At 38.1% G+C, this 25840-nt stretch overlaps 1 protein-coding gene across 2 annotated transcripts in view; it reads left to right on the top strand.

Annotated features, from left to right (window-relative positions):
• Nucleotides 1-25840, top strand: part of LOC117214269 — an 82087-nt gene that overhangs the window by 36247 nt on the left and 20000 nt on the right. For both annotated transcript variants that reach the window (XM_033460219.1, XM_033460218.1), the window contains exons 3-6: nt 18580-20198; nt 20394-21401; nt 22554-22977; nt 24548-24648. In XM_033460219.1, coding sequence (XP_033316110.1) covers nt 18580-20198; nt 20394-21401; nt 22554-22977; nt 24548-24648 — 3152 coding nt within the window. The remainder of the gene's footprint in view (nt 1-18579; nt 20199-20393; nt 21402-22553; nt 22978-24547; nt 24649-25840) is intronic.

Raw genomic sequence — 25840 nt, 5'->3', positions numbered from 1 at the left:
TTCATGATGGAGCTAGGATAGTTAAGATTTTATAAAGCTAGATCTGGAGATTTGTTTCCCTAAAACAAGTGTGTAATTTGAGTTAAATTTGTGAGACGAAAAGTTAACATTTGAAAAGCTCGTTACGTACCATTGTTATCTATGGTATCAGTGTGTTATCTATGGAACTTTCTAATGGAACTAGAATATTAGAGTTATATGTGGTTAGGTTTTGGGTTAGTTTTGTTGGAAGAAGATTTATAATCTGGAAAATTAGTGGAACTGAGATTGTCTCTGGGGTTACTTTTGAGGATTTGTTTATACACATTAGAGGTTATTGTTAGGTTAGGTTAGTTGTTCCACAGCTAGAAAAAAAAAGGAAAAAGTAAAGAAGACCTTTCACTAAAACTAGGTACGAACAAAACGAATGACAGTAATTAACGAAACAATATAAGTACAAAGCAAAGTAAGAGAAAATTGAAGACGTTTCGCACGACGCTATTTGTTGCGATCCGTTCTTAATAAAAGTAATGGCGCACAGTGCGGCAGTTGAATGAGGATTCGGGATAAAAGTCAACATTCGCCGGCCACTTTTGCCACATTCACATGTTCGCAGTCCACATTCGAACGTTCACAGAACAGGATCACACGCCACATTCGCACGTTTACAGGTTATGTTCTCACGTTACACAATACGGCATTTGGATAAGGATTCGGGACAAAAATAAAAAGATGCACATAATGTGCAGCTTTCTGAAACTTGATATCGGGGGATCCGACGAGAGTAAAAGTCTCTTTATCATATCTTTGTTAGTATTTTCTCTACTCTCTGACGCAGTTTAAATATTTTGAATATTCATATCTTTGTCCAACCATACATGATAACGTTGAAGTAAATAATATCGATACGAGGAACAATTCTCTCATCTTTTCTTAAGTGCCATGCAGAAATCATTTATCTCCCCGTCCGTTTCGTCAGATATTGTATTGGCATTTAGCAAAGGACAAAGATTTTATGTAACTCTAAAAATTTTCTGACTATACATGTGGTCAGAAATTGACGCTTCAACCAAATCCTGATTATTATCAGAAATATTATTATTAGAATAGATTTCACTAAAAGAATAGAGAACGGTAAAAAGTCAAACAACAATGCAATACAATATGTTCTTGACATAGAACAATCAAAGCTACAGGATGATTTGGACCGTTGATTTTTTTAAATTGTTTCTCAGAGAAAGAAAGAAATGTTTAAATTGGAAATTAAAATTATTTTTGCAAGAGGATTTTCACTAATCCTCTATCAATTATTGACAGAGTTATTGTTTACATTTATACTACTTACAGACTGATGATATCATCGAATAATAAGATCATGATCAGACAATAATTATTTCCATGATTATTGTTCACTGCATTCCGCATCGTCATGGCGGTTAAAATGGCGACCGTTTTGCATCATTAATTCGTTCGCTTCCTGTTAGGTTAGGTGACACCGGTGCCGGGGCGTGTTTTCGTGCCGCGATTCTTCCGCGAGACGCGATAATTGAAAGCGGCAGAAGTTAGAATTTACTTCAGCGCCCGGTCGCCGCATCGCATCGCACTGGTGCGCTCGATCTTTTAATGAAAACCGGCCTTAAATTCTCAAAGGCCGCCCTGCGTTGCTCCTCGATGCACGGATATTAGACGTCCTCTCCCTGGTTTAACGAGAACTCTCTTTCTCCTTCTTTCTCTTTCTCCCTCTTTCTCTTTCTCTCTCTCCCCCCCTCTCTTGCTTTCCTTCCACTTCTCACCCCCTCCTCCGTTGGTGCATTCGTCACGAAGCAATTCCTTCGTTGCAAAACTCTGCACCCTTTCCTCCACCCCATTTTGTCCGCCCCGGTTGGTGCTTCGTCTTCTCTGTTTCCAAGTTGTCGGTGTTGTTTAAATATTCAAGAAAGTTTACGAGTCGACGAGAAGTTTTTAAACGCATTCGTGCAACGATTCCGCGGGTTACGCCAGTGTAGCTGCAACTCTTCAAACTTGGAACGAGTTCGCCAGCGTTGGAGGGAAAGATTTCTTCCCAACGAATACAGGGAATTTTATTCCCTTCCCTTTCTAATTCTGGCGGCTGAACATTTTCTATAGCACGTTCTATAACAAAACGTTGTAGAATGTATGAAAGTGCAACTAGTATCATAGAAAGAAAGTCTTAATTCTCCGCTCGTATGGAATAGCATCTGTAAATGAAAATTCAGCGAAATCTGGTCAATAAAAACTGTTCGAATATAGACACACTCTACGAGTTCTCAATATCTCGATTTATTTAGGAATCGAGTTTTGGTAGGTAAGAGCTGCCACTTTTTGATTTTTTTTTTTATATAGAATTAGATTGTTTATTCGGGAAATATTTTATATTTTGGATTTTGAAGACGTCTTATCTGTTGAATTCCTATGTATAATGAGCCATCAAAGCCTTTGTAATAATCTATAGAAAAGCAGCTTTTTATATATCTTCGTAGGAAATTTAGCAATTTTTTTTAGTTAGTCCTTGGCAAATTTTTTACTTTCCAACAAATCTTTTTTGTTGGCCAATATAAATAGCGTTGAGAAGCAGTGCGTTGTTATATGAACCGTTTATCTCTTAGATAAACCCATGTAAATGGCTCAGATCCCTATAAGTCACTTAAAAAAAAAAAAAAAAATTAAAAAAAAGATGGGGAAATGAAAATGACAGGAGAAAGGGCTGTATTGCAAGTGACATCAGCTTGTTAGTCTATATTCCACGAATTTGGATAATCTCCCGTCTTATCTCCCGAGAGAATCGCTCCACTTGACGCGCACGAACGTGACAATCGAAGGATCCAGGAAATCCCTGGTTTCTGGAAACGTGAAATACAACCGTAGTAGCTTTAATCCCTGGCTATATTCAGGCTGAAAAGTAGAGGGAACGACCATAGGGGAGGAAGTTTCCACGAGAAACCACTAGAATTCTTCCACTCCTATTTTTGTTCCTGTCGACTAGCTGGCAATTATTCGTTGCCCGAAAAGATTGATTCGTGCACGATGATCCTCTTTCAGATCAGATTATGGATCAATCTACCTGGCATTTAGATACTAACGAGTATTATAGATGTCTTAACTGATCTGCCATATAATCTTAAATATTGGTAGCAATTGCTAGTAATTTTGTGAACAATCCTAGTCATTTTGATGGTGTCAATGTTGTCAGTAATGAAAGTATGGAATATCTTACTGGTTATAGGAAAATATAATAGTTTTGGATTATATTCTAAAATATTAAGGTGTTACTAAGTACGTGTTGTATAGAATTGAAGAATTGAGAATTAAAAATATTTAGTTCAGAATTCTATTAGCTTAGGATGTTCTTTCATTAAAAATTTATGGAAGTAAAGAATATTGTATTAAGAAAGACAATAGAAAAATTAACAATCCAAATACCAGAATAGGTTAAACCAGAGGCCAAAAGAGTTTCTAATTCTGTTTAATGAAAGATTCCAACTAAGAGATGATAATTCTTAATCCTTAATAACGAAAGAATTATTTAATATAAGCTAGAAATATAAAGATCAGAGGTTAATGATCTTTGCAAGTAAATTGTCAAAGAATCCTTAGCTCAATTTCCAACAATTTTCTCAGTGTACCACATATTCCAGAAATTCAAAGATTAAAGATTCTAGGATCTGTATAAACCAAAGAATTTTTATCTCTTATAATTACCAAATTACCCGTATAATTACCGAAGAATCCTTATTTCAGTTGCCAATGATGTTCCAAGTGTACCACATTCTCCATAATCATTCTAGTACCTAATAAATCAGGGATATATTGTACATCGAGGATAAAAGACTTAACTCAACCTTCTCAAGTGTCAGCGCCCTCGATACCAGAAAACTAGAACTTAACCTAACCTAGATTCGTCAGCCACCACTCCGCCACCTATCAAACATCTTTTCGACTTTCCTAAAGAAGAGACGACACCACATTCACCGGTTACCGACTGAAAAAACTTCGAATTCTCGGCAACTTGCAAACCGACGGGATAACTTTTCTAACCGTTCGAACGTTTCCAGCGGCGAAACTAATTTTAGAGAAAAGATCGAAGAGAGAAATAGTGGAACGAGACGAGTATTGGTCATAATTCAACTGTCAGAGAGAAGAATCGCGAGGAGGTGAAAACGAACACGGTCGGATTCAGCAAACTCGGCGCAGGTTCAACGAACCCCGTTTAATTACACGGCTCCACACTGGCTGCGCCACGCTCAAGCGATACAGTCGCGGATCTTTCAGACGCCACGTTCTCTACTGATTAGCATGATCATCTTTATTAATTCGAGGACACGTTCCGCTGAACCTGCGGCTCGTTTCTCTCTAGGAGGGAAATAGAGAGTTCCTGAGCCACGGATCCAGAGATTATTCAATTGCAAAAGCAGCATGACCGGTCAACACAATTAATACGATTATAAACATTGTATCGTGTTTTTGAGTTGCCACAACTGCTATATTTTTGAGTTCATAATGGCTCCTAGGAATAAGTTCCATGTAAGTTAGGTTAGGTGTTAAATAAGGTTAGTTAAATAACCTTATTTAACATTCAGATTATATTATTATTAATATTATTATTTAAAGATATTGAAGATAAGATTATTCCATTCTAACTAATTCTGTTAGATCATGGGATATCATAAATTTCAATAAAATTTTACATCCATAGGTCTTACAGCAGCATCAGTAAATTAGAAAATTACCACTAGCAACAATAACCACTACCATTACTAAGAAGCCAGTAATAACATCAAAATCAAGGTACAAACACCATTGAAATCTCCCTAACAACTACCAATTGAACGCAACATCGATCCAAAGTAACTAAGTAACTAAGTAACTAAATTCAGGCGACATCAGGGCAAACTTATTCGGACATTTCCGAGGGCTGAGGTCGTCACCGTCACCCGGCGTCGCTCTGTTAATACAGGAAACCATGTAAATTCCATTGGACGCAATTGAATTCGTCGATGGAGCGTCACGTTTATTCCGTGCTCGAGGGATCATTAACGAGCGTGACCTGAAATTACAAAGCTCGCAATCATCGCCCTGGACCTGCGATCTTCAACTGGTGGCCGAGAAAATTTTGAAAATATCGTGTCACGTCTCGCTATTTATTTAGGACCACTGACTTCTTTACTGCCGCTGTTTACCCAATTTCATATCTTTATGGTAGCAACTAAAAGATACAGACATCTGGTAGAGATTTGTTACACCCATTGCAAGCTACAGTTAATGTTCTTTTTTTTTGTATATTATATTTTATTTCTTCGTATTTTCTTTGTAGTGTATTTTTTAGTTGTTTTTATTATTTGTATCTTTATTAATATTCTACTTATATTTTTGTATGTACAAATTTCGCGCAAAATTCGCGTAAAAATCAGCAGTCTGATGATTAGCTTACACGTGCCATAAGATGAGGAAGATTGGAAATCGTAGTCGTAGGACAGCTTCGCCGTTGTATACTCGTGTCCTATGCACTCTTGTCCTCGCTGGATCGTTGCCAGTGCTCGCATGATTCCTTCCTTTTAATCTTCTCTATCTTCGTGTCTCTGTCTGTCCTGCTTTTTTGCTGTTTCAAGTAAATGATGCAGACGGTTGATGGATTTAGTAATATCTGCTTGTTGAAAGATAGGGACAGGGAATTGTATTGGCTCTTTTGACGCTGTTCTGTGTCTAGTTGTTTCCAGGCTGATTGAAACTTTGGAATATAGTTCTGTCAAGCAAAACGTAAAAATGTCAGATCTTATTTTCTACGAAAACGATTAAAAGAATAGGGTTGAAGATTTTAAATCGATTAAACTGAAACTACCCAGGCACTGTATACTACATAAGAACAACAAGCATCGGATTTTCTATGTAAAAGTCAGATGAAATTGTGGAATCCAAGACCTGTCATGAATAAAATCAAAGATCTCAAGGTTTAAATTAAAGAATCTAAGATCTTCTATTGCCAAAAGTAAAATAAAATAAAGAAATAATAAAGGGCAAAGAACCTGAGGCTTCACTCTTCATGGTAGAACTTGTATCTTACATCTGACTTGGTTAAAACTGAAACCAAATGAAATCCACAAGCTTATTAAATTGAATGAAATTTCTTCTGAACGCGTGGCTATGAATAAATCACTACTTGCACTTTCCACAATTAGAAATTCTGTGAGATTATTGCTACTACTAATTCGCTTCATCGCTTTACTTTTCTTTCATTCTCTGTGAGCGATCCGTCCTTGCATATTTCATATTAACAGTTGCATACTTCCATGAAGATTCTGAATTAAACACAGGTTGCAGTGAGAAAGGGACGACTAGAAACTTAATTGGAATGTTGTATGCAATACAAAGTTGTGCAGTGAGTTGAAGCAATCGTTTTCAGGACTTGAGTTGTGGAGGCTCAGAATACTAGGTCGTCCCACTTGCTCACGCTCGACCGTTGTTAACAGAAATAGAACATTCATGATTTATCCTTTCGATGGGTTTGGTCTTGATTCCCCTGTTCTCATGCAAATTGAAATCATTCGCGATCTCGTATTTGAATTTCCATTAAGTTTCACCAAGTTCCAGGCAGATCTTTCTGAGTGCTGCATGAAATTATTAAAGGGCCTCTTAATAAGAAATACAATCCATCTTCGTCGTCTTTTTCTCCTCTTTCTTCCCTTTTAATACTTGAGCGAAGTTTGAAATTGTTTAAGACTCTATGATATTGATATTGATCATGGAAAGTGAATTATAGTAATTTGATTAGGGAGCTATTACATTTTTGTCCATGTAGAAGAGCAAAGTATGGATAAGATGAGTAATAAAAGATAGTTAATGAAAATAGGAAGATATAGTTGTGAAACTGTTAGATTTGTATCAGTATTTAAAGTGGAATAGATCTTCTATCAAAATAATTCCACATTTGATCCACAGAAAGGCAACTACAGAAGTAGTCTGTGAAGTTACTTAGAAATCAACTTAAGCAAACTACTTAAAAGGTCACATTAAAACTGTACAAACAACTATGACACATTTGTACAAAACTGCAAATCAAACTAAACTACAATAAACAAACTAGAAGCAAAAGAACGAATACTTTTTGAAAAATACTCTCCCACTCGAAGACAATCTCCTCAAATGCACACTTAAATCATTCTTCAAAATGTTTCTCTAAATATGAATATTTAAAGAAGCCTTCAAACCACATCAAACATGTGCAGATTACCAGTGTTAAACTACGTTTCTACGATAAACCACACCAGACCATCCAAAAGCAAAAGAACCAGCAATTTCCCCACATATTTCTACATTTGATGGCGATCTCCTCAGGCTTCTATTCTTCAAAATGTTCCTCACCATAACCATTTAAAAAAAATCTGCAAACCACATCAAACATGTGCACAGATTACCAGTGTCAAACTATGTTTCTACGATAAACCACACCAGACCATCCAAAAGCAAAAGAACCAGCAATTTCCCCACATATTTCTACATTTGATGGCAATCTCCTCAGGCTTCTATTCTTCAAAATGTTCCTCACCATAACCATTTAAAAAAAATCTGCAAACCACATCAAACATGTGCACAGATTACCAGTGTTAAACTACGTTTCTACGATAAACCACACCAGACCATCCAAAAGCAAAAGAACCAGCAATTTCCCCACATATTTCTACATTTGATGGCGATCTCCTCAGGCTTCTATTCTTCAAAATGTTCCTCACCATAACCATTTAAAAAAAATCTGCAAACCACATCAAACATGTGCACAAATTACCAGTGTTAAACTACGTTTCTACGATAAACCACACCAGACCATCCAAAAGCAAAAGAACCAGCAATTTCCCCACATATTTCTACATTTGATGGCAATCTCCTCAGGCTTCTATTCTTCAAAATGTTCCTTACCATAACCATTTAAAAAAAAACTGCAAACCACATCAAACATGTACAACCATTTTACAAGAATTCGCACTAGCTCACCTAGAAATGAAAGAAATTTTCCAAAAACACTTTGAGGGTAGACTTCTCAAGCTTCAGTTCTCCAAAGCATTCCTCGTTATAGGCATTTAAAAAGGTCTTCAAACTATGTCAAACACGTGCAATCGTTTCTCGTGCCCTATTTCTACAACAAACCACGCTAGATCGCCTGAAAACAAAAGAAATTTCCCTAAATATTATTTAATTGACAAAGAGGCAAACACGCAGAGGTGGTCTGTGATATGATTAAAAAAAAAAAAGTGTGACGATGATCGTCATCGTTGGCGTCATCGCTTCACCAGCCGGCTTTTCCCCCTTGGGGGACGACCTGGTGTTCGAAGCCTCCTCTCTTTTAAAAGCCGTGCCAGGAGGGTGGCGGCGACCCCTTTCGACGTAGCAGAGGGGCGGTTATCGATTCTAGAGCTCTGCCCCTCCTCCCCTACTTCCGGATAAAGCGGCGTCAGGAGAAGCGTGTTGGCGACAGAGTGTGTATGGTTTTATCTTTCCTCTCTTGGCCTTCGTTTCCTTTTTATCAACCCCCTTTTCGTACAATTTCTTTCGTTTTATCGTCTCTGTACTACTTCATTCTCAGTTTGTCCTTCTTATTTACGGCTTTCTTTCTCATCGTTGCTTGTTCGTTTTCTAACAGCGTACAGACCTTTTGGAGTAGAAACGCCGCTGCTTTGTCCCCGATGTGAAAAGAAACAACCGTGGACTTCCCCTTTTGCGGAAAAGAAGTCTTGGTTAGAAGATTGTGGTTTTCTGGTTAACGAAATGGGATTGGGATTTTCTAAGATACGCGATGGCGAAGAATAGTAGCAATGTGGAATAGCAGTACTCACACGAAATATGCTTTTATATTCTTTAACATCGGTTCGTCCGATTTTTCTTCGAATCGAAGCTTCCAAAATGTAATTCGCTTCCTATTTTATGCCATAGAAACTCCCTGGACTCGCACGTATCTCATATACCAGGGCTCAGCCCATATAAATATATTACTCTACCAAATTACAAATTTCGTATCTCTAAAAATTAACCTCTACACGTTAATTCATTTGATGAATATCTTTAATTATCTCCTTGAACATATTTCATTCCCCTACCACTTCATTTACCTTCTTATACATTACCCTGTCTAACTACAATTTTCACGTTATCAAAACATAACCTAAACACGTGAACTCCCTTTGAGGAACATTTCTAACATCCTGTATAGCCATTTCATTCCCCTACCACTTGATTTACCTTCTTATACATTACCCTGTCTAACTACAATTTTCACGTTATCAAAACATAACCTAAACACGTGAACTCCCTTTGAAGAACATTTGTAACATCCTGTATAGCCATTTCATTCCCCTACCACTTGATTTACCTTCTTATACATTACCCTGTCTAACTACAATTTTCACGTTATCAAAACATAACCTAAACACGTGAACTCCCTTTGACGAACATTTGTAACACCCTGTATAGCCATTTCATTCCCCTACCACTTGATTTACCTTCTTATACATTACCCTGTCTAACTATAATTTTCACGTTATCAAAACATAACCTAAACACGTGAACTCCCTTTGAAGAACATTTGTAACATCCTGTATAGCCATTTCATTCCCCTACCACTTGATTTACCTTCTTATACATTACCCTGTCTAACTACAATTTTCACGTTATCAAAACATAACCTAAACACGTGAACTCCCTTTGACGAACATTTGTAACACCCTGTATAGCCATTTCATTCCCCTACCACTTGATTTACCTTCTTATACATTACCCTGTCTAACTATAATTTTCACGTTATCAAAACATAACCTAAACACGTGAACTCCCTTTGAAGAACATTTGTAACATCCTGTATAGCCATTTCATTCCCCTACCACTTGATTTACCTTCTTATATATTACCCTGTCTAACTACAATTTTCACGTTATCAAAACATAACCTAAACACGTGAACTCCCTTTGAAGAACATTTGTAACATCCTGTATAGCCATTTCATTCCCCTACCACTTGATTTACCTTCTTATATATTACCCTGTCTAACTACAATTTTCACGTTATCAAAACATAACCTAAACACGTGAACTCCCTTTGAAGAACATTTGTAACATCCTGTATAGCCATTTCATTCCCCTACCACTTGATTTACTTTCTTATACATTACCCTGTCTAACTACAATTTTCACGTTATCGAAACATAACCTAAACACGTGAACTCCCTTTGAAGAACATTTGTAACATCCTGTATAGCCATTTCATTCCCCTACCACTTGATTTACCTTCTTATACATTACCTTGTCTAATTACAATTTTCACGTTATCAAAACATAACCTAACACATGAACTCCCTTTGACGAGCATTTCTAACACCCTGTATAACCATTTCATTCCCCTACCACTTGCCTCCTCCATCCACCCAACTGTCTCTGTCCTCTCAATTCGCCTTTCTCTCCTCCGCATTGTGCTTTCCTTGTCGCCATTTTTATTTCCACCGCCTACCGTCTCGCTCTGCCACACGATTTACGCTCGTACGTCCCTCCTCTTTTATCACGCTGGTCTATACGGTATATTCTCTGTCCCCTGCGTTTCTCTCTAATCATTCAGGCCACCCTGTTCTCTCCCTTTGCCCTCTCTCGTTCCACCCTGCAAACTGGTCAAACGAGGACGAGCCAGAGACGAGCGGAAATATTGTTTACGAGATGAGAAAAGGGGTGTGTGGAGAGGCGCCAGAACCGAGGGAATAAATAGAGGGAAAATAGGGAGCCAGGATTTTTCCAAATTCTTCGAAATACCCTGCGTGTACAGGACTCCAATTTTCTGGGTTAGTCTCGCTCTCGGTTTCTCTGTGAGGATGGGTTTCAAAGTTGTACTTGTTGGCTTCGTTTAATAAGCGTGAATCAACCTTTGGAAAAGTTTCATCGTTTATTTTCACCCCTCGGTTGGTCGGAACGTTTGGTTTGATTAAGTTTGCGAAGGGACAGAGTGAGGTTAGATTTGGGTTTGCCCGACTTTTCCTTGGATCTTGCACGTGTTATCATAGCATAGCTTGGGATTACGTACATGTTCTTTATTATACAATCAACAAACTTAATTCTTTGGAATCTTAGTTGCCAACGAGAGGGTAATATCTTAATTAATCGCAGGTGTTTCTCTAGTTGGAAAATCTAAGCACAATAACAAAGAATTCAAGAAATTTGAATATGATCGAAGTTGATTTAAATATCGTCAAAGATGAAATTTAGGTACTTTCGAAGATAAGTGAAATTAATTTTAACTAACCTAAAGCTTTTTTGAAATTTTTAACATATAATTTAACACAATCTGCATCGTTACCCGTTTAACATAACCTATAACGAAGAACCAACAATATGAATTAAAAACTGGCAAATAAAAAATTGTGCATGGAGCAAAGTATTAATTTGGTATATTTTTCCAGAAATAAAATGAACTTTGCTCAATTTCGATAATAGACGTGTAAACACTCAACAATTGATAATAAAGTGGTTACGTCAGTTTCAATGACTACAAATTTACAGAGGTCTGAAATTGATTTAGATGCGCGAGGTGAAAATTATGAAACCGAGCTGCCATTCAGGTTTTCCTGCCGCCAGCAACAAATTTGCCAGTTTGTTAGCAGCGTAAAATCAGTATAACAGTATTTGAAGCCGCGCTGCGGCGTGGTAGTTGGTGTAAAACGTTTACGTAGCCGTAAGGTGCATCGACTGGAACGGTCTCTAACTTGCACACTCCATTTCCGGTGGACGTGGAGTTTGCACTGGGCTCCGCAACTTGTAATTGGGTCATTTCGATGATACTACACTGAATATTCGATTCGTCGTCCCCTTACTGTATTCTCGTTATCGCGTTATTTCGCAAAACTCAAACATTCAACATTCTGTAAAGCTGGAAATAATCGTTTTTCATTCTCTCTTCTGGAAGAGAAACTTTTGTAATCAGAGCGTTATTTATTGGAAAAATAATTGCTATTGATCACGATGGCTTTAGATTGGTTAATTAGTTCTAATCGCTTGTAATCTGAAACTTAATTACGATTATAAATGGGTTAGGAATAGGCAGGTTAGGTTATGTATGTATCGTGTACCGATAAAATGATTTAATATTGGTGAAATAGAAACTGTTTCTATAGTCAGAGTGCTGTTTGAGTATTAGAAAAAAAGTTGCTACTGATAAAAGTGGTTTTGAATCGTTCAATTAGCTTGAAACACGAAACCAAATAGTTTCAAATTCAAGAGTTGACAATGGTCGTAAATAGGTTAGGAATGGGTAGGTTAGGTTAGGAAACCTATACAAATAAAATGATTTAAATTTGGTAAAATAGCAATTAAGATAAATAATTCCTCTAACGTGAAAAAGCATCATCTGACGGAAAGAGGGGAACGCGTTATTTGAATGATAATGTTGAAAATGAGTTATTGAAGTTTATTCAAATAATGTCCAGGCCCAAGCTTAAACGATTACCTCTCCTCTGTCTGCGCCCATTGGTGGCAACCGTGTTTTGCATTTCGTTTCCCTTGCTTCCTGTTCAGTGCACGTGACGCGCGTTATTGTAAAACAATTTTTATCGCTCGAAAAGCTTCACGCGCATTCATTTCTTTTCTACACACTGTATTTCGTTCCGTTTATCACAATACCTTGTTCAGCCAGTTCACCGATACAGTCGAGGAACATGTGCGAAGAGATCAATGCTCAGGACTGTATCCTAAAAATTTGTTTGAGCTTGTTTGAAGCCGTTTGCCATGTTAGTTCGTCATACGAACTTCAGTTTGCTTAAAACATTGCCGATCGTAGATGGTAAAAAAAAAAAAAAATATAATTCAAACCACGTCAAACAAGTTCATATCAACTACTCAATAAATAATTTTGATGGTTCTTAAATTAGTATTTATCATTAGTAGTTACCAGAAAATGTAAATAATTCCTGGAAATGACTAGATGGAAGATTTGGTTCCTTTGTGTTAAGAGCTACTAACTGATAATTGCAGATAATTATCGGTTATTAAAAAATGTATAATTCTTGTTTCAGAAATAGCTGAAATAAAGATAGGTTATTTCATTAATCTAACGTAAACCACTTCAAATAACTTCAAATCCATTATTGAATGATTCCCGTTGCAGAATATTATCTAAGTACTGATTAGCAATTTCTGATAATGATCAGTCAAGAAGAAACGTAACTAGTCCAAACTAGTTCAAACAAATTCAAAATAACAATTCCCAAAAATACCAGAAGAATGTAAATACTTGTGAAAAATATTCCAATAGTCCACTACTATAGTATCTCAAATTTGTTAATTCAGCTTTTTAAAAAGATGGATCTAGGGAGAAATTGATGTATACGTCGTGCGAAGAATAAGCCATAATTCTAATATCACACAACTGACATTTATGTGATAATGAGCCGGCGCTTTGAAAATTGTCCCCTTAATGTGTCTTCTATTAAGGTCGGCCATTTTGTAACGTTCCTCCATTATGGGATGCGGCAAGTTTGATGGTAAAGCATTAATTATTGTGGGGTATCGTATACACAGCGATCGATGGACACTTCAAATTCTCTAAAATTGAATCAAGTTCCACTCTTTAAACGTTTCTTCAAATTCTCTTTACTTCAGTCTTCGTGCAAACAACCATACATATGGTTCCCATAGGCACACTTTGCTACGATTAGAAACACGTTGACCAAAGACTGTCAGTTATTAATGCTCAGTAGCTTCATTAAAGCCTCCACTCAGTTTAATCAAGTTACAGCAAGTCAATCTAGCCGGCTTTCATTACTCTCAAAAGCGAACCATGTTATTCTCTTGAATTACATATAATTGAATGCTTTATCGCCCCTTTTCAGCATTGATTATCTAATGCAATATAGTTGGCAGATAGAGTTTCAAAATGATTTTCAATAGAATTCCAAAAATTATTTTCCGTTTACCTATACTCAGTTCTATGTAAATGAAATTAAATAGTACATATTCTAGGTACATAGTTTCAGGGATATTTAAAGGATTTAAAGATACGATAGGCATTAATCAGTGCCATGAGAAACATCGTTATAAACAGTGCAATTTTTGATCAATTTTTCCTCTATCTTTACCATGCTATAAGGTAACGTCCGACGATAAATTTCTAGTTTTATCCCGTCTACAACGCGGTGGAAATATCACGGGTCAAGGTGTTTTCTAAGGAAAGCGAAGAAATGGAAGGAGTTTTCAAGAGATGTGATACTCCTTCATGGGGAGGCTAAAGGTTGCTCGACGTTGCAGAAAAAAATGGCAATGTTACTCGCATGATAAAGTGGCGCGCTGCAATCGCTCTCTTTCATTTCGTCGATTCGAATGCAACGTTTCGAACATTGGCGACGAAAGTCCGCGAATATTTCTGCAAGGTGCGAAACTTTAAATGCTCGATGGAAAATTCAATAATTGGATATGGATTAATTATCGTACAGTATCTCTGATTTTGCAAGGAGCAGATGAATTATTAAACAATATTTAAATAGTACAGGATCATTGTATTTAATCCCTTAATATTCTATCGTATTAATTTATATGATATCTGAAAAATGTTTTATGATGGTAATATTAAAATCTTATAATTACGTATATTTAAATAGGATTCTCTTCGAAAGTTAATATAAAGTATTTAATTGAAAATTATGTAGCGTTCATTCGTCATTAATTATGAAAGCATAGAGAAGAAAATTGTGGGCGCAGTCGCCTCCACAGAGCTCGTCCATCGTGTGTAAGTGAAAAATATTGGAAAAGTATTCAAGTCGTGCGGACCGATGAATGCGAGAATGATGCTTCTGTAAAATTCTATGCATCCCTAAGCGAGAGACTCTCTAGTTGTGTAGATGAACTCGCCACTCTCACATATGCCTAGGGAGGATCGTTATTTTTAATGTTCTCTCTACATCGTTCACCTAAATATGTATCAAAGTGATGTTATGGTAGATAAATTTCTCATGCATACTGCCTTGTTTCTCCATGAAAAACATATTATCGTCCGATGGAATAGGAAATATGAAAGCAAGCTTGTTCAATACTTTTTGGATGATTTTTACCTACTAGAAAGTATCAAGAAAAATACAAGGAATAGTTTAGTCTTGCAGGGAAAATATGGAAAAACATGCTTTAAATCGTTTCATAGATTTTACTAATGCTGCGAATAATTATCGTATCAAGTTCTAGTTTTGGTATTTCCAGAGTTCTAGAATTATTTCATTTCAGCGTTCTGCAACTCCGAAACTTTAAAGCTCTGGGACTCCAAAAATTTCTAACTCCGGAACTCTAGAACTCTAAAGCTTGAGAATTTCGGAACTCTAAAATTTTGGAATTCCCAAATCTCAGAAACTCCGGAACTCCATAACTTTGGAACTCCATAGCCTTGGAACTCCATAGCTTTGGAACTCCATAGCTTTGGAACTCCATAGCCTCGGAACTCCATAGCCTCGGAACTCCATAGCCTCGGAACTCCATAGCCTCGGAACTCCATAGCCTCGGAACTCCATAGCCTCGGAACTCCATAGCCTCGGAACTCCATAGCCTCGGAACTCCATAGCCTCGGAACTCCATAGCCGGAACTCCATAGCCTCGGAACTCCATAGCCTCGGAACTCCATAGCCTCGGAACTCCATAGCCTCGGAACTCCATAGCCTCGGAACTCCATAGCCTCGGAACTCCATAGCCTCGGAACTCCATAGCCTCGGAACTCCATAGCCTCGGAACTCCATAACCTCGGAACTCCATAACCTTGGAACTCGAAATCTCTGGAACTTTAGGATTCTCGAATCGCAGAATTATAGAATTGGATCGATAACGTAGGAATAAGTATCGATGATGTTTCGAAACACACAAACATACATAAATATCTGAAACACCCTGTAATGGTTTTATTGGCATCGTAAATTGTAATTGCGCAAATAGCTAAGTTTCGCACAGGTTAAGAATTATCGTCTATCCAAAGGATTTTCCATTGAAAGCAAACGTGTGCGTGTACATGCGCGGAAAATGAATTCCAAGAGCGAAACCAGTTTTACAACAGACACATTGATAATCCTCTATTCATTAGCGGATATCGAATTATTAGCCGAGTGAAATTATTGACAGTATGTTATACGCCTCCTTCAGACCCAATTTGGACAAAAAATTAAATCGTAGCTTACCTTGACGATTACAGCGATATCTGTTTTTACCGGCTATATCGCCAGGATGAAAGTATTTCCTCATCGATTAGTCAAGATTAATCTTCGCGAGATGAAAATAGAGGACATTGGATAATTCATTGCGCTGATTACGCGGCACTCTGATATGAAATTCGTATGTAATAGCACAGGTGGAGGTTTAACGATGTCGCTAAATTATTCAGCTGATAGTTAGCTTTTTGTACCTGAAAAGCTTATCGTTAAAACATAAATTTAGATAATTCATACGCAGGTGATTTACTTTATGTGGAAAATTTCTTGCAACTAGGTTAGGAATTCTAACCTTATGAATTCCAAATCAATCCGCAATTTTTCCTGTAAATGATTGTTTTTTTTTTTTTTTTGTTATACCACATACGAATAAAATTCTTTAAGGCGGTCGTAAGAAAAACGAGAATTTCGAAAACAGGCAGTGGATATTAAAGTCGAAATGACACCAGATACGACTCCGTAAATTTTGTAAACGGCGTATAACGAGGTTCGTTTTGTTTCCGAATGTCTTGTAAGGTTAGGATTATAAAATAATCCGTACAATCAGATGCATAATATATACTCTCGGAAGCCTGAAAATATTGCTGTGTCAGATTCATTGAGAATGAAGCCAAGCACGTGGATGCAAGTTTTATGGCGATTCGGTGCAGCGAAAAATTTCGTAAAACATTAACAAAACGCGACTCAGTGGAAGCGAAGCGTCGCTATTACGTGCTGTGTATCGCACCAGTTGGCAGCTCGCCCGTGAAAATAAACGCACCTCAACTGAAACAGCCCCTTCGACATTCCAATCTCGATAGACTTTCTGTACTAGACCAGTTTGGACATCTGGATAGCCACCTCTCAGATTTTTCCTCAACTTTTTTCCATTATGTTAGTCTTTCGCAACGGGTGCATTGTTCTGATTTCTAATTCAACTTCAGATTCAATCTGGCTCGAATCTCGTTCGATTTCGAAGCACATCTATCGATTTTTCGTTCTGCTGCACTTTTCACTAAATTTGATCTAAGTCGTTTTGGCAATAAAAACACGTGAGAAACGTGCTACTAGGAAATAAATTAAAATACAAAATTCAAGAAAGGAAACCGAAATATCGCGATGTTACGTAATAAAAATAAAGTCGAAAAGGGCTGTTAAAATTGCCCGAAGAGAAATAACGTGTAGGAGTAGATATTAGTAGATATCGTGGAAAACAATAATTAGTCGAATTGGATTAAAAAGGAATTAGTATTAAATTTTCTTATTGAAGAACTACAAGGATACGTTTTTTCCACAAGTTTTGATAGTGCAAGTTAGTTTACCACAATGAAACACGGTCGACTCTAGACGGAGGTTTTTCGAAAGGATCAGGACTCGGGTTTCCGGCTCGTGAAACGCCTTAATCGGCTTATAGTCAGCGTTTAATAACTTCTACACGGGATATTAAACGAGAACCACCGAACTTATTACCAGAACCATTTTTGCCACGCGTAAATCTGTTTCCCTCTGACAGTGAAACCTTATTCGGTCGATTGACATGGCACTCGACGATTGTTCGGATTTAGAAATTAAATTGGGAAATTTAAAATGTTGAACTTTAGAATAATAAGGATGTAGAAATGAATTTTTCGTAATTCGATTGCTCCGTGAATTTATTAAGCATTTTACATTTATTAGAAACGCCATAAAAATATTTAGAGGGCGAGTGTTCGGAGAAAATTTATCGAACAAGCAGAATTAATTTTCTTGCTTCGAGTAACGATGGTAAGGCTGAGAGTAAAGAAGACAGATAGATAGGAAAATGTAGGGTGGGGATGTCAATCTCAAGATGTCATAGCTTCTCACAATCTTCTGCAGAGGTCCGTGGATGTTTACGACCACATCGGGCAAGCAAGGAATTATTGATCTGTTTCCATGCTTATATAACCTGGCCTGTTTTTTTCACTTCCGTTTGCGTAGGCTGCATATCTCATTTACTAGATGCATACCATCGTCTGGGTATTTTAGTTCCACCCCTTGGATATATGCGATCCATGAGTGCTATTTTGAATGTCTAGTCGTGTTCTATTAACTTTCTGCAGACCCTGAAAATTAAAATAACTGATATTTGGTAACAGCCATATAAGTCAATGAAACCTTGAAATATTAAACTTCCGCGACTCTTCTTTAGTTCTTGAATACGTTTTGTACTTAAAATTCTCTTTTTTGTCATCCTTTATAAAAAAAAAAAAACAAAATAGGATTCTTAACCTATATAGCAGAAATTCTGAAATTACTAAAGTATTGATCAATTATGGTATCTGAAACATATCCACGTTTCCCGTGTAAATAATTACCATAACTATCAAGTAATTGCAAAAAGAAAAAGAAATGCGAAGCACTAACCAATCGTCATTTTGAATTTTCAGAAGCTGCCTCGGCGGACGTGGCTGGTAGCAAGACGAGCAGCGAGGCTGCGGAGGTCTTCGGCGCAGCGAAATTCTCCCCGGCAACGACGGCATCGTCCGCGGCGACGACAGCTTCGTCTCCGTCGAGCGTCGACGTCAGGATGGTCGCCTCAACTCACAACCTGGATGATCTAGGCATGAGCCATACAGCTAGCGTGAACAGCGATCGTCAGCAACAACAGGAAAAACACTGTCACACTTACAGATCCGCTCAGACGGCTCAAGACAAGAGAAGCAGACTCAGCAACGTGATCAATAATCTCAGGAAAAAGGTTCCTGACTCCAGAAACGGGGACTCACCGAGGAAAGAGGAAGACGACAGGAACAGCGTTGAAAGGAACCTCGAAACTTTGGAAAAATATGTGATGACGGTGTTGAATGGAGTGATCAAGGACGAGGAGGACGATGACAGAGAGGTCAATAGAAAGAAGGAGGCCGAGAAGGGCAAGGAGCCGGAGAAACTGGCCGAGGACCAGGAAGACGAGGATTCCAAAGGTCCAACAGCCAAATTCGAACCTTCGAAGCCCAACGAAAGCAGAACAGAGGCTGCTGTTTTCCCGTCGGAGCAACTTGACAAGCCAGAAGCAAAAGAAAGCCCTTTGGAACGCCAGAAAGTAGACAGGATTGAGAATTTTCTGAGGAATGAAGAGTCCAATTTCCAGGAGAGTCTGTCTGAGAGTGTCAATGAAGAAAAAGAGTCAAACAAAGTGGAAAGGATGGACGAGGAGGATATTCGTAGGATTGGTAAGGGTTCTTCCAAAGAAACAAAGTCTGAGGAGCAATCTGCTCAAGAAACAGCAAGAAACGATGAAGAGGAAAAGAAAGAGAATCGTTCCTTGGGGACGATTATCATGGAGAGGCTGAGTGAGAACCAGGCTGAGGATAAGAGCAGCATTGATCCTGCCAAGGAAGACTGCAGAGAGTTCGTGTCTGACAACGTGGAGCTCTGGAACGTATGCAGAGATCTGCTGAATGACCTTCTAAATGGCATTAATCAGCTAATCGACGAGAACGGCCAGGAGAAGGAGCAAACGAGGACGTTGGACAATTCTGTGGAAGAGTCTAGGGATTCTAGGACCCAGGACTTCTCCATGACGAGCTTGCATTGCAGTTTACCCCTGGACAAAGTGGCTTCTGTGCTGCAGAATTGTCAGACCAGTGAATTGGTTGTTCCACAGTCGCCTTCGTCGTCGTCTTCTGCGTCTTCGTCGTCTTTTTCGTCTCAGGGCTCGAAATCTCCTTCTAAACCATCTTCTCCCACTGTCAGGCATCTCTGTCTATATTGTGACAGGAAGTTCATGTCGATATCTCTTAGACAACGACACACAGAGAGAGTTCACCAGCAAGGTGGTGGCAGAAGGTCGGAGAGAAACTCGAGGAAACCGTCACAAAACTGTCAGTATTGTTCTGACAAGTGTGCAGAGAGTTTGGAGGGCTTATTCCAACACATGGTTAGCAGCCATGGGGACAAGTACCATGGATGTTTACAATGTTCCACTAGATACCTCACCAGGGAAGCTTTAGCCGGTCATATGAGCGAGAATCATGGTGTCAATGTGGAAAGGAACCTTCAGATGCAGGTTAGGGTTAGGTATAATAATAATAATTAAGAATCTTCTGAAAAAGGTTCTACCGATCTAGATGTATTAAATCCTAAATATGACGCCCCAAGTTCTAAATGCCAATTTTCATCTACTTCTGTATCTTTACCTTTGCAATGAATTAAACAAAATTCTTAATTTTTTAAGTAATATAGTTTGCTACTTTGTTCACAGGAGAAAATGAAGGAACCTTCGCCCTGCAAGGAGCTAGGCAACCAAAGCCCCCGCGACGTTTCAAGCCCCAAAGAGAGAAGACCAGAGGACACCGCCCACGAGCATCGAGCAGAAGCTACGAACACTCTTCTAAAGCCGATGCATCCAGTGAAGGATAACTTCAGCAACCCAGGCAGCCCAGAGTTCGACAGTTCCTTCTACAGCAGCGTGAGCTGTAACATTCGAGAAAACCTACTGCACCACCTAGACGGCAAGCTCCAGAGCTCCTCATCAACAGTCACATCCACCAGTTTATCCATAATAGACAGCAAACCTCAGCAACAGCCTCAACAGTCCTTCTACGAACACAACGTTAATCAGATCCAGTTCCCCATAGACATCTCCCTGACTGCCGCGACACCAGTTTATTCTAAAGAATACAGTAACGAAGAGTACGAGAATAACAGTGAATATGCGCAAAAACCTGGCAAGAGCAATAGGTCTCACCCCAGGAGAGTGTCCTTTGAGAAGTATAACTTCCCGAGAAAATACGATGGGAAGGAGCAGTGGACGTGTTCCATAAAAGACCTGAGCAAGTTCGATATCTCCACTCAACTATCTCTAAGGAAGAAACAACAACTTCTGAAGGAACGCCTCAGTTTAAACAGGTTGCGCCAGATCACTGTTCTTGCTCCCTCGGAGATTGTTCAGAATGAACAGAACCTGGATTCTAGGAGTCTCGAAGAGGCTGATGACGAGCCTTTGGTCGTGGCAAACAGCCCGGATGTCGAGCAAACGTCTCGCTGCGAGATCGTCAAGTCTTCTTCAGAGGTGCCGGATGGCACTGAGGCGAAGCAACTTCAGGACACAGAGTTCACTGTGGAATTTGGCAACTTCCTGAGGCTGAGGAGGTGGGACGAGAATACTTCGATCGAGGCAGCTAAGAAACAGGAAATTATTTACGCCGAGCTAACCGGGGAATGGTCCAGGCCGAGGGTCTATATATGCGGCGCCTGCGCCTCCAAACATGTGAGTCCTCAATGGAAATATTTAGGCGGTGAATGGCGCTATTTTGAGGTGGTTATTGGAATAATAAATGGTCGCGTTGGCGCAGATGTTATTTTCGGATGTTCTGATTCATACCTGGAGGTTGTCTCGAATCGATTTTGCAATGATACGAGGACAGAATATTTTTGATGACCACTTGGTGCTTTTTTCAAGAAATCGTATGGATCAGAATGGTCAAAATGATAAATCAGTTGCAGATTTTTTGTAGAAATTTGATGAATAATTTATTTATTTATTTATCGAACTAGAGATCAAATTAATCAATTCGTAGTCTTGTAAATATTCTTATCGGAATACGTATAATAGCATGTAATTTACTGTTTGATACTCTATAAACTTTTTGAACATCTCAATAAAATATATTTACATTTTTGAGAATCCGAATATAGAATTCTAGAAGTCCGGGAGTCCAAAAGAAGAGGAATTTGTTATATTTAAAAAATTACTATTCTCTGACTTCGTTAGGAAGTTTCGCTATGAGGTTGATGACGGAATTGTCTTGAGAAATAGTTTGGAAATTGACACAGTCGACATTTATGAGCGATTAGCTAATTAATCAGCCTACTTGATTGGTAACTATCGATCGAATTGCAGAGCAGTTGAAAGGACATCTCTTCATGTTGATTGACAATTAGCTGTCGTCGAACGAATCTCTATTGATCGTCCTGCGATATTACTGTCGATTCCAAGTCCAATCGTAATAACCGTGCATGCCGATCGTTATTATCGATTGAGTTAATTGGGACGTTCGCTTCGTGAAATTGTCCCGTGAACTAGAACTTCAGATTGTTGCTCCGAAATTAGCCTAAAATCCTTTTCACGGTCCAAAACAGCACAATTGCCCATAAAAAAATCAATAAATGACAGAAAAATCATCGAAAGTCATAAGTTGCTCACCAAAAGCTGTTTAATTATAGTAGGGTGCAATTTTGATTTTTTATTAGATTTTTTTGAAATAAAAATATAGTAAAATAATTGTACAAAAACTTGAATCATGCAAACGTTTATCTGGCAAGGACTATTTTATTCGTTGTTTCACATAATAAAATTACTTAATTAACGAGCAATAATACAACGATGACACTAATCACAATTACCGTTTCTTCGTGACAGGTAACTTTGAAAGAAATGGAGGACCACAAAGTGATGACGCACCCAAACGTCTGGTGTTCCCACTTCGAGTTTTCTGGTGACCAAAGGGAACTTTACAAGCACCTATTTCTACCAGGAAAGGATGTACCCACGACAAAGGCGAGGACGGCTATCTTAGTGGAAAAGGTGTGCACCAAGTGTTCCAAGAACTGTACCACTCTACCAGAGTTGCATAGGCATATGTTGGAATGCGGAGGAGACCAGGCTTGGTTGTTAGGACTATTTGGCAATGGAAAGAAAAAGTGCAAGTGGAGACCCTTTGGAAGTCGCAGTAGAAGGCGAAGGCAGCGTGGAATGAAGAGAAACATTCAAAATTCCCAGACTCCGAGGGTGAACACTCCTAAGGAGAAGCAACCTACGGGGCCAAGGGTCAGGCCTAGTGACAGTGAGTGACCATTTTCTTCTATTTCATTTTTCCTAATTTATAAAACTATCAGCTCCTCTTCAAATCATCGATGAACAGCAAGTACTTGAGACAAAATTGCAGGACTCCTCTTTATATTTCCCATCAATGGAGAACAAATTACAATGCTGACCACGTAAATACTTTATTTCGAAAAAGGACACTGCTTTTGAAGAAACGTAACTTAACATACGCAAAGACAAGTTTTGATGCTTGCATGTTTACAAGCTGATCAAGTGATCAATAGGAGAAGTCACGTAATTAACACCTGCTACTGGACTCTGATTAAGCCGTCATCTTGTAACTCTCTGCTGCTGTAATTTAGATACCCTTTCACGGGATTTAATGTCCTGTGAAATATAAATTTTAATTAGCTTCCATTAAAGCGCGAATGTTGAGTTACCCAGCGTAACCAAATAAATTATGCTGTTACATCGGAATAAATTAATTTTTACAGCAAAGATAATACTTGTTTTAGGATAAAAACCAGTGTAATACATTTTTAATTACCAACGTTATTAATTATCTCATGTAGAGTCGCGTTGTATCGTAACTTTAACTTTGGCAATTCTAATAAAATTTATTCTCAATGAAAAATATAAAAAATTGCAGAGCAACGCGCGATTTAGAAGTTAATAAAAAGCGAACATAAATAGGAACACAGAAGATAGGGAAAATTTGTTAACCACACTAGACGAGCGTCTAATTATTGTACTAATTAAAACTTTGTTTCATTTAGTTGAATCACTTATCCAACAACTTCCCTTTGCCACGCGATAATTATGAATATGGTGAGACATGATAACTTGAAACTTATTAACCATACGTTGATTAATATTAACGTGCCTCTAATGTCTCTACATATATACGTCTGTGTACTTACGTGCGTTTGCATATACAGTTTGGATATACAGAGTGTTTAACATTTTTGCTGGAAACTTTCACAAAGTGTTGCAGCATAATCCAGCAGAGAAAATAAAAAAGTGTGTTATATGCAACTTTCGTGTAATTTTGCTTTATTAAAGAGTTACGAGCAAACATAATCAAAAGTATGCAATTTTTGCCAACTCTTATTGAATTTTAATTCCACAAAATTCCTTTGAATTATAAGCTATGCTTCCAAAATTTGGGACACCTCGTATTTAAAGAAGAAACAGCTGATATTCAGGCAGATATAATCAAACATTAATTGAGTGATTAATAAGCTTTTAAACCACTATACTAGATAGCCTTTACGATACACGATTTTATGTATGAATAATCCCCAATGATTGGAATTAAATAACCAATGAGTTACTGTCCAAGTAAATTACGTTATTAATGATACAATGTTAATGAAACTTTCATGAAGCACCTGTAATAAATAATATATATATATAATAATTGATATATTGTAGCATCATTCTTATGTAGAAGAATTAAGTTGTAAAATTTGTAAAATTAGACAGATAAACGAATTTGTATCAAAGTGATGCAACGTTATACGTTTAAGAAAAATTGGCGCAAAATTGTACAACTTAATTTATGTTTTATACCGTTTTTCTGTTCATAGGGGAGAGCATACAAAAGATGTTAGCCAACTTACCCCCCAAAAGGGCAACCAGGAAGGTACTGCAAGACAATACGGCGCGGACCCAGGGCAGACTACGTACCGTAAGTGTTGAATATTTGAACAATTCAATTAACTTCATGCTAGATGTTCAGTTTTCGTGTTCATGTGGTTTTAATGTCGAATAACACCGGAATCATCATCCACGTGCTATTCATACTAAGCAGAATTAATTGTCATACATATTAATTGACACACAAATGAAGTAGAGTTGAGATATCTGGAAATATAATTATCAACTAGAGAAGAATAATACGGCAACAGTAAATAAAGTTCCTTTAAATTCTTAAACAAAAACCTTCGATCTACCCTTATTATCGAGCAGGGAAAAATATCTCTGTAAAATTCAAATCTAAGCTGAAACATTTTCAATCGCGGATATAAAGCTTAATCGTTAAACACATAAACGTACGTATAAGTGAGCGGTCAGTAATTGTAACATTAAAAAAGCCTCTGCCTTACCTCCTTCACTGGGAAGTAAAAAATTGCAAATTTCTGTGAAATAGAAATTCGCATGGAAGCTAAAAATGAAGGAATTCCGATACCAAATACGTAACTTAATCGCTAATCACACGTCTACAAACGTAAGTTATCAGCAGTTACGAAATTGCCAAATAGGAAATGAGAAATGAACGAAAGAAGTTCTTCGCTTCGACGACGAGAATTTCAAAATTGTGGAAAAATTTAACTCAACGACAAGATAAAAAAAAAGGGGGAAGATTGAAGCTTCAAGTACGCAAGTTAATTGCTGGAAAGACACGTGTAAGTGGTGAGCAATAATGCAACAGACAAGAGGACCTACTGACCGTGAAAGAAAGCTGCCGAGTCAGAAAAAGAAAGAGTTTTTAAGAGGACAATTTGCAAAAAATGCATGCTCTGTGCCAAGAAGCAAGCTGGTAAGACACGGTGACCCAAAAAGCATGCACAGACCGGCGACTGGTTGGAATTAGGTAAACGAGCAGCTCGCAAACAGCTCCAGTTAGCGGATGACCCGAATCCTGACGAAAAAGATGAAACTCGATAATGATAAGGCAATAACATGGGACCGGCTCCGGCTGGACGACACGGATATAAGTGGAGTATTGATTAGCCAACACGGTTGTCCGCACGTTGCACACACGGACCCATATACACATAGGGAGGATACGCCACGTAGTCACACCGACAAGACGGTTTTCGTGCTCTCTTAGAAAACTGGCACACGATTGACCCGTCTATGGACACTCCCTTGGCATT

Source organism: Bombus bifarius, unplaced genomic scaffold (assembly GCF_011952205.1).
Source record: "Bombus bifarius isolate JDL3187 unplaced genomic scaffold, Bbif_JDL3187 scf7180000009200, whole genome shotgun sequence".
Lineage (NCBI taxonomy): Eukaryota > Metazoa > Arthropoda > Insecta > Hymenoptera > Apidae > Bombus > Bombus bifarius.
The sequence above is the reverse complement of the archived record's forward strand: the minus strand, read 5'-3'. Positions and strand labels throughout refer to the sequence as shown.